The sequence below is a fragment of the Lacerta agilis genome, chromosome 2 (assembly GCF_009819535.1).
Source record: "Lacerta agilis isolate rLacAgi1 chromosome 2, rLacAgi1.pri, whole genome shotgun sequence".
Lineage (NCBI taxonomy): Eukaryota > Metazoa > Chordata > Lepidosauria > Squamata > Lacertidae > Lacerta > Lacerta agilis.
Genome location: NC_046313.1, coordinates 3,160,284 through 3,179,035, shown reverse-complemented (window position 1 = coordinate 3,179,035; position 18,752 = coordinate 3,160,284). Strand labels below are relative to the sequence as shown.

The 18,752-nt window shown below is 41.7% G+C and overlaps 1 protein-coding gene across 5 annotated transcripts in view; it reads right to left on the bottom strand.

The window, feature by feature from the left end:
• Window positions 1-18,752, bottom strand: part of LRP1 (LDL receptor related protein 1) — a 314,902-nt gene that overhangs the window by 208,603 nt on the left and 87,547 nt on the right. For all 5 annotated transcript variants that reach the window (XM_033137230.1, XM_033137222.1, XM_033137247.1 and 2 more), the window contains one exon: window positions 18,044-18,166. In XM_033137230.1, coding sequence (XP_032993121.1) covers window positions 18,044-18,166 — 123 coding nt within the window. The remainder of the gene's footprint in view (window positions 1-18,043; window positions 18,167-18,752) is intronic.

Sequence of the window (18,752 nt, the reverse complement as noted above, 5' to 3'; positions counted from 1 at the left end):
ATAAACGAGCTAATTTTATTTTTTGTGACTAGCTTGTGGTACACTCCAAAGGGCAGCATTAGACAGGAATTTTTAACCTTAAAAAACCACTTTAAAAGTAGCTGTTCTTTTGCCCATAAATATATGCCCTTTAATTGATTAATAGACAAATAAAACTGGGAAGGTCACAACTAAGAAGATAAGGAAGTCTGGACCAAGAGCTGGGAGACTCTAACCAGCTATGAAGTTCAAGGGGCAAGAAGAAGCAGAAGATTCCATTCTGTTTACAACAGTTTGCTTGCGGTGGTTATAGATTTGATATCACAAAACATTTCCATTAAGTGATACTTAAGTCAGAGCCATTAACTCCATATGATGGTTTATTGCAGCCTCCCCAACCAGGTGCTATACAGTTGCCAGTGTGGCAAATGGCAACAGATGATGGGGGTTGGAAAATGTCAATCACTTTTCCTACATTGGCAGTTCTCTTTCCACAAGGGCCGACACTGATGCTGAAATCCAGCATCGCCTGAGCTCTGAGCGTGCAGCTTTCTCCCGATTGAAGCACAGAGTGTTTGAGGACCAGGACATTCGCAGGGAAACCAAAATGCTTGTTAACAAAGCTATTGTACTACCAACTTTACTGTATGCTTGTGAAACATGGACCATTTATAAACACCATCTCCACTTCCTCGAAAGATTCCATCAGCAGTGTCTCCGAAAAAAATGTACACATCACTTGGGAAAACAGGTGAACAAATGTCAGTGTACTGAAAGAAGCAAAGATCAAAGCGACGATTCTTCAACATCAACTTTGTTGGACTGGTCATGTTGTTCAGATGCCTGATTATCGTCTTCCAAAACAACTACTCTATTCCCAACTTAAGAATGGAAAGCGAAATACCAGTGGACAATGAAAGAGGTTTAAAGACGCTCTCAATGCAAATCTTTAAAAATGTGGTATAAGCACTGATAACTGGAAAACACTGGCCTGCAAGCACTCCAAAGGTGACTTGGACTTTGAAGAAGCATGAACTCAGGGTGAAAAGAAGAAACGAGCTAAGAAGAAGGCATGTTTGGCAAACCCTCATCATGATCAACTCCTGCCCGGAAACCTATGTCCCCACTGTTAAAGGATGTGTGGCTCCAGAGTTGGCCTCCACAGTCACTTATGGACTCACGGTTAAGACCATACTCATGGAAGACAACCTTACTCAGCTACAAGTGATCGCCAATGAAGAAAAAGAAGGAAGATGGGAGTTGTAGGCCAACAACATCTGGAGGACACAAGTTTAAGATGTGCTTGAACTGGCCACTTTTATTTTGAGGGTAAAAAAGCTACACAGGACCCCAATCAGATCAGGGGACTGTTTGCTTGCTATCAAGGGAAATTTACTGTGCCTTAAAAGAAAACTATATGAAAATGATGTATAGATGGTATCTAGCAGCTAACAAATTGTCTAAAATGTATAAGGTGGTTCCTAATAATTGCTGGAAGTGTGAACAAGTAGATTGATCTTTTTTCATATGTGGTGGACTTGTAACAAAGTGAGGGTACTTTGGGAAATGATATATGATGAGATAAAAAAGACATTTAAAGTGATTATACAAAAAAACAAAACAAAAAAACCCTGAAACTTTTCTCTTAGGGCTCATACGGTCAGAAGTTCCAAAACAGATGATTAAACTGTTTATGCATGTAACAGCAGCTAGGATTCTCTATGTACAAAAATGGAAGAAAGAAGAAGTTCCCACCAAAGAAGAATGGATAAGTAAAGTGTTGGACTACGTGGAATAAGCAAAGTTAACAGCCAAAATAAGAAAACCTAATGACAATTGTTTTATGGAAAAATGGAAGGCTTTTTCAGATGACCTGAACTTGCAAGGAGGATTTTAACTACAAACAACAGTAGGAATTAGAGATTGTTGTATTGTTGTTATGGCATTAATGATAGAAGACAGGGTGCGGCAAGGAGGGGGAATTAAAAAACACCATTAGATAGATAGATAGATAGATAGATAGATAGATAGATAGATAGATAGATAGATGGATGTATATGGAACCACTACGCATTTTGTGGCAATGAATTCCATAGGTTAAATGGGATGCGCCAGTAAGCACTTTCAGCTGTCCTGACTATGCCACCTGTCAGCCTCACTGGTTAAGCCTGAGTTCTAGTACTGTACTTAGAATCATAGAATTGTAGAGCTGGAAAGGACCACGAGGGTCATCTAGTTCAACCCCCTGCAATTCAGGAATCTTGAAAGAGGGGGAGAAAAAAATATTATCCCCTGCCACCAATGCTCACTTCCTTTTCCTCACAAACTAAAAAGTCCCAACCTAACATTGTTGTGCTGTGTGATCTCTCATTTCTGCAGATGTACTGTGTCCTTTGTCCTTTGCTACTAGGTAGACATAAGACTGTGACACCTGCACTAGTGTTAACCCTGACACAATGGCCCCCTGGAGCGCCAGAGCTTGGAGCAAGCTGTCTATTTCTAAACCTCAGAACTCCTTCCCTCACCCTTTCCACAAGCCCAGGAAGCAACTGCGATGCCTGCAGAGCCACAAGAGCTCTTCACCCTTTAGAAACAGGGTTAAAGAGCCATCTGTGTCCTGGGGTGAGAAACCAAGCTGAACTATGAAAAAAGCACTCCGCCAAAGCCTTTGTTTCAGTTAAACCAATGAACAATTTATTGAACAGAGCTTATGTGGCTGACACTTCAATTCCATGTATGACCCCTGCTTAAAATTAATTGCTGACTGGGGCTCTACAGGGTGCATAACCATTCTGCTGCTCCAGCAAACTCCAGTGTAGATAACCTCAAATTGGGGAAGGCGCACAGAACTGCAACATCATGCTGGTCTTCTCTTTGGCAAAACACACTGGCTCCTTCTCATAGGCAACTGTGGCTCAGAACAAATGAGTTGGCCCCAATGCCCCTTGTGGCCTTATCCAGTACCCTTTCTGAGCCGCTTACCATGCATGCTTACGAACAGTCCAACAAGCCTCCGTATCTTCCTACAGCAGCCTGCCACCAAAGAATGAATACTCATATTTCCTCAGTGATCAGCTAGACCAAACAGAGAAGTTCCCTCACCAGTCTATTGCCCCTCTTGCCAAAACATAGAAAGATGCTTTATCCAGGCTCAGACTATTGGTTCATCTAGGTGAGCATTGCCCACACTGACTGGCAGCAGCTCTCCAGACAGGGGGGCATATCCAGTACTAGTGGGAGATGCCAAAGATTGAATCTGGGGCCTTCTGCACAGAAGGCAGGTGCTGTACTTCTAAGCTACGGACTATTATTAAATTCATTCCAAGCAAGCACTTTGGGGCAGGGTGGGGACAGAGAGAGAATGGCAAAAATGGAATACCATTTAATTGAAATTCATTTATTTGTTCCCCATCCTTTTCTGTCCATCTCAACAGTGGTTATGCTCGTATGGGATCTTACACCAGTCTAGTCATGACCAGAAATGTCACAGGAAAAACTGTGGCTTTGTGACTATCAGGATTGTCCCAGACCTGTCTGCAGGACCCAACTCAATTAAGTATTAATGCCTGATTTAAATATATTTTTTTCCCTTCTGAAGTCTATGGGCTCCAGAACATGGAGTACAATTGGGATTCCCTGGTGCTTGCATGCAAGTATTTGCCAGCATTACTTCCCTAAGCCTAACATACAGGGGTATGTTATACAGTGGCAACCCCACAAACCCCACCTCCTGTTCCCTTTATCTCCAAATACTGTCTGAGCTAAATCTCGCCTGTCAGCACAAGCATGGGACTGCAGAAGGTCTCTATCTCTAGGGGCTGTTAGCTGGCCCTTTCTCACGCCACTATGGCACCAACCTCAAGGCTCCCTTATCTTCCTGGCAAAGGGAGAAAACAGCATTCTGAAATATGGGATTCAAGGATTTGCTTTTGCAGGAGTCCTCAGCCAATCTCAAGAAGTCTCAGTACAAAAGACAATAACAGTTCTGTTGGTGATTACAGGAGGAATTTAGTTTACTCTTCTACCTTTTTTGCAAAGGCTCTCTTACATACGCTTAAAACTTGTAAAGGAAGCTATATGACAGATGTTTTGGAAGTGCCAACCGTATTTGCAAGTGGGTGAAAAGCACTACAAACCAACTTACTCAGAGACCAATTTATCAAATTAAATCACATTTCATGTTACCCACACCTGTTAATTCTTTGCATCTTTGTTTTTAAATCACACTTTATAACATAAATAACAAAGAAATCATTGCACTACTACAACATACATATTTTATCCTGATTTTTTAAAGTCAACTTACCGGTATGTTCAAGTTCAAAACAATGCATTGAACTGTATTTACCATATTCAAAAAATGGGTTCCAGTTAACTTGGAAACTCTTTTGGCCTTTGTCTTTTTGCTTTGGTTCTTACGTAATAAATTAATTTGGCCAAAATCTATGCTGACTGGTGAATGCATTCAGTTATTATTCTTGTTATTTTAAAAGACAACTATGTTCTTTCAGGTTATTGTCACTTATAAAGGCACCTTAAGTCAGAGCAATGGCGTTGGACTTCAACTCCCTCCCATCGGCCCTCGCCAGCATGGCCAACGCTCAGCAATATTGAGAGCTGTAGTCCAGTAACATATGAGGGAACCACGGCTACCCCACCCCAGTCCATCTAGTTAATCTAAATAGGTCTTGAATCCAGCTCTCTAATAACTTAGGCAAATGTGTCCAACAGGGTCTAATATGGTAATGTGCACTAGACAATAAGTTCTATGATGATATATTACACTGGAATCATTGCACATGTAATCAATCTCTGCTGAGCTACAGTAAAAGTCCATGCTGCGTATAAATTTGCAAACTCACAAAATGGTTACTTCAAGCTCTCAGAGGAAAAAACAGATGTAAGGAACCAGCTAACCTGCTGTAGCAGCATGACATCTTAGGAAGGAATGAAGGTACCATTTTGCTAGGCTACTTTTATGTTTAAGGATTAGGGCTATCAATAAACTTGAAAGCTTGCAATAAGGATTTATAAGTGTATCATTCCAAATAAAGAGAGGGATGGAGTTTCAAATTTCTCTGTTACCTGTTTTAATAATACATATTTTCAGAATCATATTAATGCTTTGGAAAATGCAATAATCTGCCTGGGCTTCAGGAATTGAATGTAGAGCACCCTAGATCTATAAAGCAGTGGTGGGAGAGATGATGGTAACTAAAATACAATGCGTAAAGAATCAAGATCCGGTGGGATAGTAATCAAGGTGTAGTTTTGACCTTAGAGGTAGAGAAGTACAGTGGCCAAGAGAATGAAGTGGAAGTTGGAAATACTGGGTTCATATCCTACATTTGCCATGAACTCAATGTGAAGTCTTGGGCAAGTTACCGTTATCTTAATATGAATTCTTCATCTGAAATAACAGGATTGACTCCACTGGCCTGCATCAAGGGTTGTTGTAAATATACCCCGAGCACTTAAGAAAAATCACTATAAATATGAAAACGTGGGTTTTTCCTGACCTATCAAAATTAAGGTGGAGAGGGAACAGAGCCATATTCTCCCTTTCTTGACACAGACAGCTTGCATGTTCTATAGCACTTTGCATGTCCAAAGGGCATAAACTCCTGCGGAATTCCAGTTTTGCAGTTTTCCATTTTGCGAAACGGTGTGAATATTAGTGCAGCTATCTCACCCTAGTAGTAGCTCAACTGAGTGGTCTACTCACGAGAGTGGTGTAATACACACAAAAAGCTTTATTGTGGTCTATAGACCCAAAATACACAGTGCAACAATAGTATATATCAACAGTTGTTAAGATGTAACATTGACCTTGCTAGCCAACAGAGGAGCTTTAGCCTGTACATACTGATTTCTGATTTTTACTGCCTGCGGGAGGAATTTTGCTACAGCCAGTTTAATAGTATCAATCTTATCCTCAAGGAGAACCCTGACATGAAAAGAGTCAGCAATTCCAGGTTGTTTTAGATTGATTAGATGCTGTCTAACCTGTCTAGGGATGCGGGTGGCGCTGTGGTCTAAACCACTGAGCCTCTTGGGCTTGCCGATCAGAAGGTCGGTGGTTCGAATCCCCGCAATGGGGTGAGCTCCCGTTGTTCGGTCCCAGTTCATGCCAACCTAGTTGTTCGAAAGCATGCAGTGCAAGTAGATAAATAGGTACTGCTCCGGCGGGAAGGTAAACGGCGTTTCTGTGGGCTGTTCTGGTTCGCCAGAAGCGGCTTAGTCATGCTGGCCACATGACTCGGAAGCTGTACGCCGGCTCCCTCAGCCAGTAAAGCGAGATGAGCGCTGCAACCCCAGTCGTCTGTCACTGAACCTAATGGTCAGGGGTCCCTTTACCTTTACTACTTTAACAGTCATGGCTTCCCCCCGAGAATCTTGATAAATACGGTCAAATTATTAAATTAGGGAGATAACAAAAAAAACCCTGCTGATATTGGATTCATGACACAGATGGGCCACAGGTCACATGTGAGCGAGATCGTAAATCACTAAAGGCAATATCCCATAACCTCTGTTTCACAGTTTTGAGGGCAATATCATACTCCAGGTGGGGAAGAAAAGATGATGAAAGACCTATCAAAGAGGCCTTACACGTCATGTTGTTTTTTTACCAGGAGCTGATGTACTCCTCATTTATCATCGTTCCCAAGGCCATACATGCAATTCACGTGTAATACTTAAAGTGGGAACTCACCGAAGATTACACTGCTACTTTTATTATTAGAAATTGCTAAAGGCATCCCTCCCCACCAAATCACAGAAGCAGATGTGATATTCCACAGCAGGAAAATCTCTGAAAGTGCCATAACCACACTAGCTCCCATTCCAAATTTTAGAGGGAAATGGAGATCAGTCGCAATTGGCCAATGCCTTGCTACAATAAGCCTCTCATTCCTCAAAACCACAAATAACTGGGGCCTAGCCTTCTCTCGCAATGATCACCCACTCTGAAATATTGTTTACAGAGAACTGGCAAACATCCCGGAAGAATCTCCTCTCTTATCGTAATCTGAAATCAGTTGCTCTAGAGCAATTTATGAGAAAAGGCTTTGCAGTCATTTATTCAAGGATACTTGCCTCTAAGCACAACTAAGAACATAATAAGAGCCTGACTAGATCTGAGGCCCACCTAGTCCAACATCCTTTTGTTCCTCCCAGTGGCCAACCAGATGCACCTATGGAAAGCCCATAAGCAGGCCATGACCTCAATCACTGCTCCTGTTGATGTTCCCCAGCTGACTCTGACCTTGGAGGTAATGTACAGGTGAAACTCGAAAAATTAGAATATCGTGAAAAAGTCCATTTATGTAAGCAATTGTTTTCATTAGCTACTGGAGTTTAATATATAAGATAGACTCATGACATTCAAAGCGAGATATGTCAAGCCTTTGCTTGTTATAATTGTGATGATTATGGCACGCAGCTGATGAAAACCTAAAAGTTGAAATTGTTAATTTGGGGTTCTCATCAGCTGTACGCCATAATCATCACAATTAAAACAAATAAAGGCTTGACATTATCTCGCTTTGCATGTCATGAGTCTATCTCACATATTGGTTTCACCTTTTAAGTTAAATTACTGAAAGAAATGAACCTTTCCACGATATTCTAATTTTTCGAGTTTCACCTGTATAGCCATCATAACCAGCAGCCTCTGATAGCCTGATCCTACATGAATTTCTCTACTCTCTCTTCAAAGCTGCCCAATTTAGCAGCCCTCGTTATATCCTGTAAAGGGGGGGGGGATTTCATAGAGTAACTATGTGCTGTGTGAAGTAAGACATTCAACCAACAATCAGCTTCATTAGATGACACTGGTTCCAGTATTATGCAAGGCAGCCTCCTCCCTGACTCACAGCATGCATACTTTATGTACTTCCACTGTGTCTCTACTCTTCCTCACAGTTTTTCTAAGCTAAAAAGCCCCAGATGTTGTGAACATTCCTCACAGGGGAGTTGTTCCAGCCCCATGATCATCCCCAGGTGTGTGGCCAATAGATAGGAATAATGAGAGTTGCAGTCCAACATCTGCAATCTCTCTCTCTCTCACACACACACACACAACCAACCAACATCTACAATGAATAAATATCAGTAACAATAAATGATCCAGCAACTGCAGTTAGTGCAGAATGCTGCAGCGCAGATGCTGAGCAAAGCCTTTTGTAACCTAAGTATGTACTCAATGAATCTGACAGTAAACTATCATTCATTCCGATTCATGTGTATTTTTCTTTTAAGAGGGACAAAAGGGATTAACAACCAAGAAGGCAGGAAGGTAGAAGACATAATTATTAAAAAGGACTCAAATGAGTCAGCAATCCGCTTGCTGCTGTGTAAATTTAAATAAGGAAAAGTTTAACCCTGCTATATTATATATAAACGTTCCTACGCAGAAGCCCCACAATACTTGTTCTAACACTTTGGACACCCTACCTATTGACATCAGGCCACATTTCACTGTATCCTTTTCAGCACCTGCTTACAACATTTTTGTTCAGGAAAGCCTACCCAGACACAGATGTGTTATCATCTCTTTTTAGTTTATCACTTATTTCAATTTCTTTTTAACAATGTTTATTTTATTTTTTATATAATTTTAGTTTTTATTTATAATTTTAAAATTGATTGTAACTTACTTAGAGGTTTTGCTGCAATCATGCAGTAAGGTAAAGGTAAAGAGACCCCTGACCATTAGGTCCAGTCATGTCCGACTCTGGGGTAGTGGCGCTCATCTCGCTTTACTGGCTGAGGGAGCCAGCGTACAGCTTCCGGGTCATGTGGCTGGCATGACAAAGCCGCTTCTGGCGAACCAGAAACCTTCCCGCCAGAGCGGTACCTATTTATCTACTTGCACTTTGACATGCTTTCAAACTGCTAGGTGGGCAGGAATCATGCAGTACCATTAAAGAATTAAATAAACCTGGGGAGCCAAATTTTGGGAAAGCTGGATAAGGTAGCATATGAGCTTTGGGGAGAAACAGAGCTCAGTGATGTATATTTTTGCATGTGGAAGTTTCCGGTTTCAATCCCTAGCATCTCCTTTTAAGGTTTTCAAGTAACAGGGCTGGGGAAAATGTCTACCCAGGATAGTGGAGAATAGACAAGAATGAGTGAAACTGACTGACTCCTTATCAAACATACTGCCCATACTGCCACAATATTCAGTCCTAGATGATTTCTCCTTGACAGCTTCCTCACAGCTGTTGCGTTATACTTGTAAATAGCATCTAGGGCGTTTGCTCTTGGCTCCTTCAAAAAGGGGGTGAGGTAAGGGTGAGGGGGCTTAGCACATGAGGAAACAACTGCAGAGACCGATCCATCAGGCTTTTCTCATTCATTCTTCTAGAACAAATCTGCACACAGAAACCAAAGCAAAGGCTCTGCTGTCAGGAAATGAATCACTGGGCCCAAAGAAAAGTGCTAACTCTGCAATCGTAATGGAATGGATTCTGGGCACTCACAGAGCACACCGTCTCCCTGGTTTGCATCTGTGGAGAGCCTAAGATTACTGGTAGGCTCTCCACAGATTATTTATTACATTTGTACACCACTGTATACCCATAGATCTCAGTATAGTAAATTAATTGGCTTAAATCCAAAACTATAAGCATAGGTGGCTTTTTGAGATACTGGCTCACTTCCCACATGATGGTAAACCATACTTAACACTTGACTGTGAACACACCTAGCTGAGATATTTTTCTCCTCCAACTAACGTTCAGAGCAACCCAACCCCCATCCCCAACTCAGCATTCCATCATTTTATTTATTTATGTATTTTATTTATGACATTTATATACTGCCTTTCATCAAAAGATATCAGGGTGGTTCACAAGATAAAAACAGGAGATAAAAGCACAGATACTTAAAACAGAAACATCAGAACTAGGGATAATAATTTGTTTCACTCCAACAAACTACAAATCAGTAAGCCAAGAATATACCTTGGCTACAGATCATGGTTTGTTGAGAGTGAAACAAACCATGGTGCCTGGCTTGGACATATAGTGGGGTAGGAGAGCTGAAAATAATGCCAATATTTTTCACATCTGGCAAACCAATGTGCCCTTTGTTTCAGATAATACAAGGGTAGATGAGTCTAAAAAGTCCAGGACACAAATTTTCACAAAGATCTCTCCAGGCTACGGTGGCTCATTTATTAGAAGTAATGTATTTAGCATTAACTCTGGAAATGTAGACTCGATTCTGACCAAACTAAGCCTCCTGGTGCATATTTTGCTCTAGGGGGCTTAGTTTGGTCAGGAAAGGCTCATAACAAACATAGTGGGAGAATGTCTAACATAATAGTGACATTATTAACAGTGACCAGGCAAACATCTCTTAATATATTTTTATTTATTATTGATGAAATGCAAAACCAGGAATTGTAATATTATGCATCAATGTCACTACTTGCCATCTTCTGGCCCTGTTTCAACTCATGCTTTGAAATCTCCTAATGATACAATTATAAGCATCTCAACCCAATGGTGAGAAAGGTTTGTCTTCAAAGTTAGTCAAGCTCAAAGGAAATCCACTGAAATTAATATACAACTGACATCTGAATTTCAATGGGTATACTCTAAGTAGAACCTAGATGGGTACAGCCCAACATTTATAAGTCCGATGCTGCAGCCAGCCTCTCCAAAAAGTATTAATTTCCAGTGAATTCACCACACAGCCACCAAACAGAAGAAGAACAAGGAGGCGGTTATATAGGAACAATAAAAAATTGAATGTGGAGAGGGAATGTGGTTTTAATTCATTTTAATGTTCCTGGAATTACAAAGACTGAATACATTCTTACTTAACTAAGCCTGCAAAAAGAAAAAGAAAAAAGTTTGCTCTATTGTATAAACAATAGAAAGCTACTTGCATGGCCAAGGTAGGATTTGTATCTAGGTCACAAATACTTCCTGCCCTAGCCTACAAATTTATTTCATGATTCAGGAAGAAGTTGGATATTTGACAGATGATGCTTCAACATTCACAGATAGGCACTCTGTGAACAAGGGAGTTCACTAACAGATCCTCATATTATGGGAACTGGGAACTGGGCCTGAATTCCTCCAAATTTCAGGCCTAGCATGTAAATTGCCTCAGGTGGGATTAGCTCCTCCTACCGCCAGACTATCCTTGTGACACTAGTCCCCTGCCATTTCCCAAAAAGGGAGTGAGGCAGGACAGCTGATGTACAACCCTCGCAGTAGTAGCACAGCCCTCATTTTTAAGACCTAAACACTGCCAGTGTCTTTCAAACATGCTCAGATTACTTCTGTGAAATTTGGCAAATTGAGTTCTCAATACCTCCCAGCTTACTCTGTTCAGACACATCCTCTTTTAGGGAGCCAAAATGCCCATCCAGGAATATTTTTACATTTTAAAGGAAATTTTCAGAATTTGGGAGGATTTATTTGTTTGCTTGTCTTTTTCTTTTGGCTTAGGCTCGGGCACAGGTGGCTCGGGTTGTCCTCCTTTTTGCTCTTGAAGATATGGCAGCCCTACCAAGATCTACATCAGCAATTAATCTTTCAGAGCAGGAATGGCCAACATAGCACCCACAAGTGACATGGCACCCATGGAGACCTTCAATGGTGCCCCTTGGCAGGGGGCGCAGGCTCCGAGCTTCCATTTTAATTTTTAAAAGTATCTAGCCCGCTTAGAAAGTTAGGAAACAAAATGTAGAGGGATCCTTCTAAGTGATTTCTGTTAAACAAACCAGTCTGCCAACTGCTGTCAGTGTATTTAGCCAATGAGGGAAGTCAAAGCTGTGATCTTTCCTGTGGTGGGTTCAGCTGTGATCTGGTACTCCGTAAAAATTATTTTCTGTGAATTCCACTACACAATTAATATGGAAACCCAGGAAACCATTAAGAATTCACTGTATAATTAACTTGCAGTACAATGGTATACATGTCTACACAGAAGCAAGTCTATTGTGTTTAGTGGGGCTTACCCCAGTTAAATGGGTACATGATCATAGAATCATAGAACTGTAGAGTTGGAAGGGACCACAGGGGTCATCTAGTCCAACTCCCTGCAATGCAGGAATCTTTTGCCCAATGTGGGGCTCAAACCCATAACTCTAATATTTGGTTTAGGGTTGACACTGGAGGAAACAGGATTCTTGTGCCTTTAACAGTTGCATCTCTGCAATCAGGTCGAGCAGGACAGAGTTGACTTCTCATGGTAAACTTGAGATTGTCTTGTTGGGGGCGGGGGCAGCAGCGACTGTACTCTCTAACTTTGTGTTGCGCCATGCCCCTCCAGGGCAGTCATTTTGTGACTGGCACCCACAGCACTCTCTCAGAATCCGAAAGGTGGCCAATCCCTGCTTCAGAACATGCTATTTGAATACAGTATAGGACTTTGAGATTCAAATCCATTTGTTAACACATACTTGGTCCAGTTACACAGAAAGAATCAACACAACCCCTGCCACAAAGTTGGATAATCCCAAAAGCTACCAGCTACCTTTGCAAATTAGCTTACACAACATACCAGAAGCAAAATCAGATGCTACTGTAATAGGAACACATTCTGTGTTCACATTACTCCCAATTGGCTTTGGTACCTTGAAAAATGTACAACATAATGGAGTTGAGGAGGTTCCCACATGGGAAAAATCTGTTTTAACTCAAGTGTCCTAATTCCAATTGCTTTCAATAGTTAATGTCAAAGTGTGGAGAAACTTGACAAGACTGGTTCTGAGTTAGTCAATTTCACTTTGTATTCCTTCATCTTTTTCTTTTTTAAAAAAGGCGTATACAAACTACGCTGACACCCAAACCCTACATATATTAAGTAAAACAGAAACATCGTCACACCCCCCACCCCGCCCACCTCTCTCTCCCTTTTCTTCCCAATGTCTCAACAAACAAAACTGATGTGTAAAAATGTTAACAAGGGGGAAATATGAGAGACATTGCACCTTTGTAAATCAAGAAAATATTTAATAAAAGATGCTTTTTAAAAAAGGTGTACGTGAGCAAATTTCCCTCTTATAAGTTCATTAATGGTAAAGGTAAAGGACCCCTGACAGTTAAGTCCAGTTGCAAACGACTCTGGGTTTGCGGTGCTCATCTCGCGTTACAGGCCGAGGGAGCCGGCATTTGTCTGCAGACAGTTTTTCCGGGTCATGTGGCCAGCATGACTAAGCCGCTTCTGGCGAAACCAGAGCAGCGCACGGAAATGCCGTTTACCTTCCTGCCAGATCTACTTATTATATACTAGCTGACCCGGCCGCGCCCTGCTGCGGCTGATTTTGTGTAATGGAAGGGGTTCTGTCGGCTCCCCATCCTCAGCTCCTCCTGCATGAGAAGCGGCTGCGCCTCAGCCTCCCTGTGTGGGAACGGGCAGAGCTCCGTAGGGGAGGCGGAGAGGGAAGCTCAGCCTGGACTCCACAGGGGGAGGTGTGTGGGGAGGAGAAGGGGAAGCGGCTTCTGCCTCTGCCACCCATTGAGCCTATCCTACCCCCTCAGCCTGGCCCCCCACCGGCCCCGGCCCCTTCCCGCTCCTGCAGCCCATCGCATAGACTGACCGCGTTCTCCCTCCGCCGCGGGGGAGGTGGATAGGGAGGAGAAGGGGAAGCGGCTTCTGCCTCCGCCGCCCACTGGGCCTATCCTGCCCTCTCAAGCCCAGCCCCCCACCCTGGCCCCTTCCCGCCCCTCCAGCCCAGCGACGGAGGTTTTTTGTCCGCACAGGTTATGTGACGCTGCCGGGCGATCCACCTTTCTATTGGATGGTGTTGGGAGTCTTCAGTGCTTTTGCTGGTGACGTGTAAAAGGAGCGCCAATTTTTTTGCATTTTTTCTTTATTTTAGGTATGTCAGGTGCGGGGTTGTTTTTTTTCAAATTTAATTATCCCATGTTATTCCCTGATGGTCATGGAATGCTGTGTCCTAATTTGATGCTATTTGGTCCAGCGGTTACGGAGCAAGTTGGTAACACCCGCGCACACAATGGGAACATTTCATATATATTATATTATATTATATTATATTATATTATATTATATTATATTATATTATATTATATTATATTATATTATATTATATTATATTATATTACTTATAGATCTACCTATTGATCTACTTGCACTTTGATGTGCTTTCGAACTGCAAGTTTGGCAGGAGCCTGGACAGAGCAACGGGAGCTCACCCCATTGCAGGGATTCGAACCACCGACCTTCCGATCGGCAAGCCCAAGAGGCTCAGTGGTTTAGACCACAGCACCACCCGTGTCCCTATAAGTTCATTAGTAACAATGAAAGTCTTCTGGTTGCAAAAAAAAATATTAGGCAATTTCATGTTTTTAGGGTTGTCTACTAAATGCATGTACAGTAAATACGCTGAATCAGATCATTCTTCAATGCAAACTGAAAACTTTCTGATGCATCTTACCCTATGCAATTACCAATTTGCACAGGAAAATTTTCCAATTCAGAATTTTCCAGAAAACTCATGTGACTACTCTTAACAGTAGAAACAAACTGTGTGAAAGCATTCCAACAGTATAGCCCTCCTTCTCTGAGTTTCTTCCAGCTTTTCCAGCACCCCATTAAAAAATATCTAGAGACAGTGCTGAGACAAACAAAATGGAACGTTTATGCCATGACATGTCTACCATATTGCCTTCAAGTCTCTTAAAAGCTATTAATTTGCGCACGTCCCCACACAACAAATGAAGTCACCCACTTGAAGGGAAGGCTACCCCCACTACAGATTCACTAGTCCAGGGGTAGGCAATCTAAGGCCTGTGGGCTGGATGTGGCCCAATCGCCTTCTCAATCCGGCCCGTGGACAGTCCGGGAATCAGCGTGTTTTTACATGAGTAGAATGTGTGCTTTTATTTAAAATGCATCTCTGGGTTATTTGTGGGGCCTGCCTGGTGTTTTTACATGAGTAGAATTTGTGCTTTTATTTAAAATGCATCTCTGGGTTATTTGTGGGGCATAGGAATTCGTTCCATTTCCCCAAAAAAATATATAGTCCGGCCCACTACATGGTCTGAGGGATGGTGGGCCGGCCTACGGGTGAAAAAGGTTGCTGACCCCTGCACTAGTCAATCTGGCCTGGGAAAAACTCCTTCCCAGCCACTACAACAGCAGACAGATCCTGATTTTCAGTGCTCTAGTATCAACTTGAATCTTCTTTTTTTACTGTTTCTATTACACTTCATATTTCTCAGTGTCAAGTAACCATGCCAACAATTTATAGCCTTCTTTCTGATCTTGGGGCTACCCTACTGAATACACTAGCACCCTTCAGGATTAAATGAGTGGGGGGCTGGATCTTAGGGTGTGTGTATGTGTGTTTCTGTGTTTTTACAAGGAGCTCAGCACACAAAAAAAACATTTCTGTCATTTTCCAGATAAAATCAAATAATACTGGGATAAAAGATGACAGACAGTAGAGAAATCAACCTAATAAGAGTAAGGGCTCTAAAAGCAAAATGACTGCTGCTAACTATATAGGGTTTCTGAAAACTGGGTAAGTGTAGGTGTGGAATTGGTGACTAATCACAACTGCCATCCATTTCAACAGTCAGCTTTGCCTTCACTTTAATTCATTAGCAACAGAAAGTACATTATCTGATGCAATCTATTCGGCTTTGTAACAAACCTTTTCTGTCGTATCTGATTAATGATAACATTAACTAAATGTGATTTATTTAAATACTGTGCAACACCCCTCCGTTTTAATTTTTAAAAGGGAACAAAATGCTTGCTTAGAAGAAAAACAGTCCAATTTCCACATTGGTCCTGCTGGTGTGCATTGCTGCTGCCCAAATAACTCTCAGAATTTCCTGCTGTACCTTCCGAAGATATGGGAAGGCTTGCATGGCAAATGGTTTTTCTAGTAAGAGTGGTTTAGGGTTAGTTTTGCATAAACAAAGCAGGTTTCAGCAGTGATTATTTATTCATATAGGGTTTAAAAACTAAACTTGTTTGTGTGAACTATACATTTATGTCATGTCCAAACAAACGGAGGGCTCGCCACCAATGTTGCATTCACATATATTTTGTCAATTAGAAAACTCATCCATGGTTTTTTGCAATGCACAAACAAGGTCATGGAGCTACAAGCGTGTGCCAAGCTTGGCTTACCTAATCGGTCCCTTTCCTGAATGCTCAAACCAACATCTAGTCCACACCACTCACTGTTACAGAAGTTGCCTTATCCAAGTCAGACAACTGTGTCCATATGGGTCAATATTGTCTACGCTGACTAGCAGCGGCACTCCAGGATTTAAGGCAGGAATCTCTCTCAGCTCTATCTGGAGACACCAAGAATTGAACCTGGGGTCTTCTGCATTCAAAAGCAGGTGCTCTACCACTGAGCTATGCCCCTTCCCCAACATTCACTTAGCAATGTATTTATTTGAAATGTTTAAGTTTTTTGTTAACTTTGTTTGTGTTAAATATGTATTTTTTAGTTTTCCGTTAATTATGTTGCTTTGTTTTATTGATGTTTTATTGATGTTTTAATATTCTGTAAACCGCTTTGAGATTTTTCTTTAAAATATAAAGCGGTACAGAAATGAAATGAAATGAAATGAAAGAAACTTGTATCAAAAGCAATACCTCTAGCTATGGTGCAACACAGAGATAATTATTTTATTTGTTTGTTTGTTTGATTGATTGTTTTAGATATTAGCAAGCTACCCTTTAGGACAAAGAGCTTACAAAAAAATAAGCATAAAAACCACAAGAAGTCACAATTCACAAAGTATTTTAAAACATGCCAGTTCTAACATACTCACCAGCATAAAATTAGTCAGAAGAGGCTCTAATAAAGCAAGACAAACCCTATTCAAGCTCTGTCTGAAGAAAACTAAAGAGGGCACTTGGCAGAGTTCCCTAGGAAGGGAATTCTGATGGGGGTGGGACCACTGAAAAGGGCCTGTCTCTGGGGCCCATCAACCTGTTCTTGTTGCCACAGAAATTTCACCTAAAATTCAATGGAAGTGTTAGGGTTCTTCCTTGAGCAAAATGTTGAAGGAATTTTAGTGGAAGCCCAAAGTGCTTTTGTAACATTAGTGACACTTCTCAGGACAATGGCTGTTACTGGGGAGGGACAATAGCTCAGTGGCAAAGTGCATGCATGCTTTGAGTCCCAGGTTCAATTCCCTGGCAGCTCCAGTTAAGAAGACAAAGACTCTCTGCCTGAAACCTTACTGTACCAATTGCCAGTGTAGACAAAAATACTTTTGGAGGGACAAATAATGTGATCTGGTATAAGACAATTTCCTTCAGCAGACAGCCAGGTGAGAAACAGATCAGAGATAGTATCACAGGTTAATCAGAAATAGTGGCAAGAACTCTGCCATTCAATTTTCGATAAACCGAAAATGAATTGCAGCTGCACAGAAATACTAGCTGAATAGCCAGTGTACAGCAGCTGCATTTATTGCAGTATAAACTTATAACCTGGAACATGGTATGCTAAACTGCCAGAAAGTCCTTTGCTCTCACACTCATGTCTCAACACAAAAAGAAAGAACACCAAACTTTCAGGGGGAAAACATCATATGGGAGTGTGCCACTTCAGAAGGGAAATGAAGGACTGCATGCTTCAGTGCTCTCTTATGTCAAAACCTCTTGCACTTGAAAAGCTAGCATGCTCATGAGAATGGTAAGCTAGAACCTTTCTACCTGACATGCTGACTTTCCACATGCAGGGTTATGTAGGTGGATGTGTCATATAGGTCCCAGAAATCCTCTGTGAGGAGGGAGCCAAGTTGCCCAAGTTTAGGGGGAGTGGAAAAGTCAAATGTGAGTGTGAGCTAAGATAAGACGCTGCAAGTTGCACTCACGCAGAGGCTGCATGGTAGCAGCAATACTAAATGGTCTATCTATTCCAAAACTGGGTGATATCGTTGCCTCCATCTTTAGAGGCTAGTGTTAACATTTTCAAGGCTGTAAGAAGGATGTGATGAGTCATGGCATGCAGGGAGAAAATGAAATGGGGAAAGTGGCCTTTTATCACCAATACAATATATAAATAATTACAAGAGAAAAATTAAGGAAATATACATACATATATCTGGCGATTCATCAGAACCATCTGGACAATCCTTCTCTCCATCACATCTCCAGCCCATGGATATGCAAGTGATCTGATCTTTACACGCAAACTTTGTGGGGCTACATGTCTTCGGTGCTATATAGAGGCAAACAAATGGAAAAAGAAAGGGGGGGGGTTAGTTCTTCAAGACATGTCATTAAGAATAATTTCAAAGCTCGCCACTTAAAAAGCAAGCTGACTCTGACCATGGTACAGGGCTCATCCATATTCACAACACTTCAGGAAAGTGTCAGATTAAAATGTGAGGTATTAATTAGAGCAAAGCAGAAGAGCAAAAGTCAGGGCGCGAATCAAATTGTAAAAGACCATTTACCCTGAATAATAATTCATCTCTTAGAAGCCCAATCCATTTTCTTTTATTTACATGGGGAGCACCACCAAATAAAAACAAAGTGGAAGGTTTAAAGCCAGACTATGTATTGTGTGTACATTGGTTGGTAAATCTGAATATTGGTTAACTGGAATACAGAAACAAACCACAGAGAGCATCTAGTGCAGCCTTTCTCAACCTTGGGTCCCAAGATGTTGCTGGACTACAACTCCCATCATCCCTGACCACTGGTCCTGTGAGCTAGGGATGATGGGAGTTGCGGTCCAGCAACATCTTGGGACCCAAGGTTGAGAAAGGCTGATCTAGTGTGATCCCACCGCACCCCCGAAG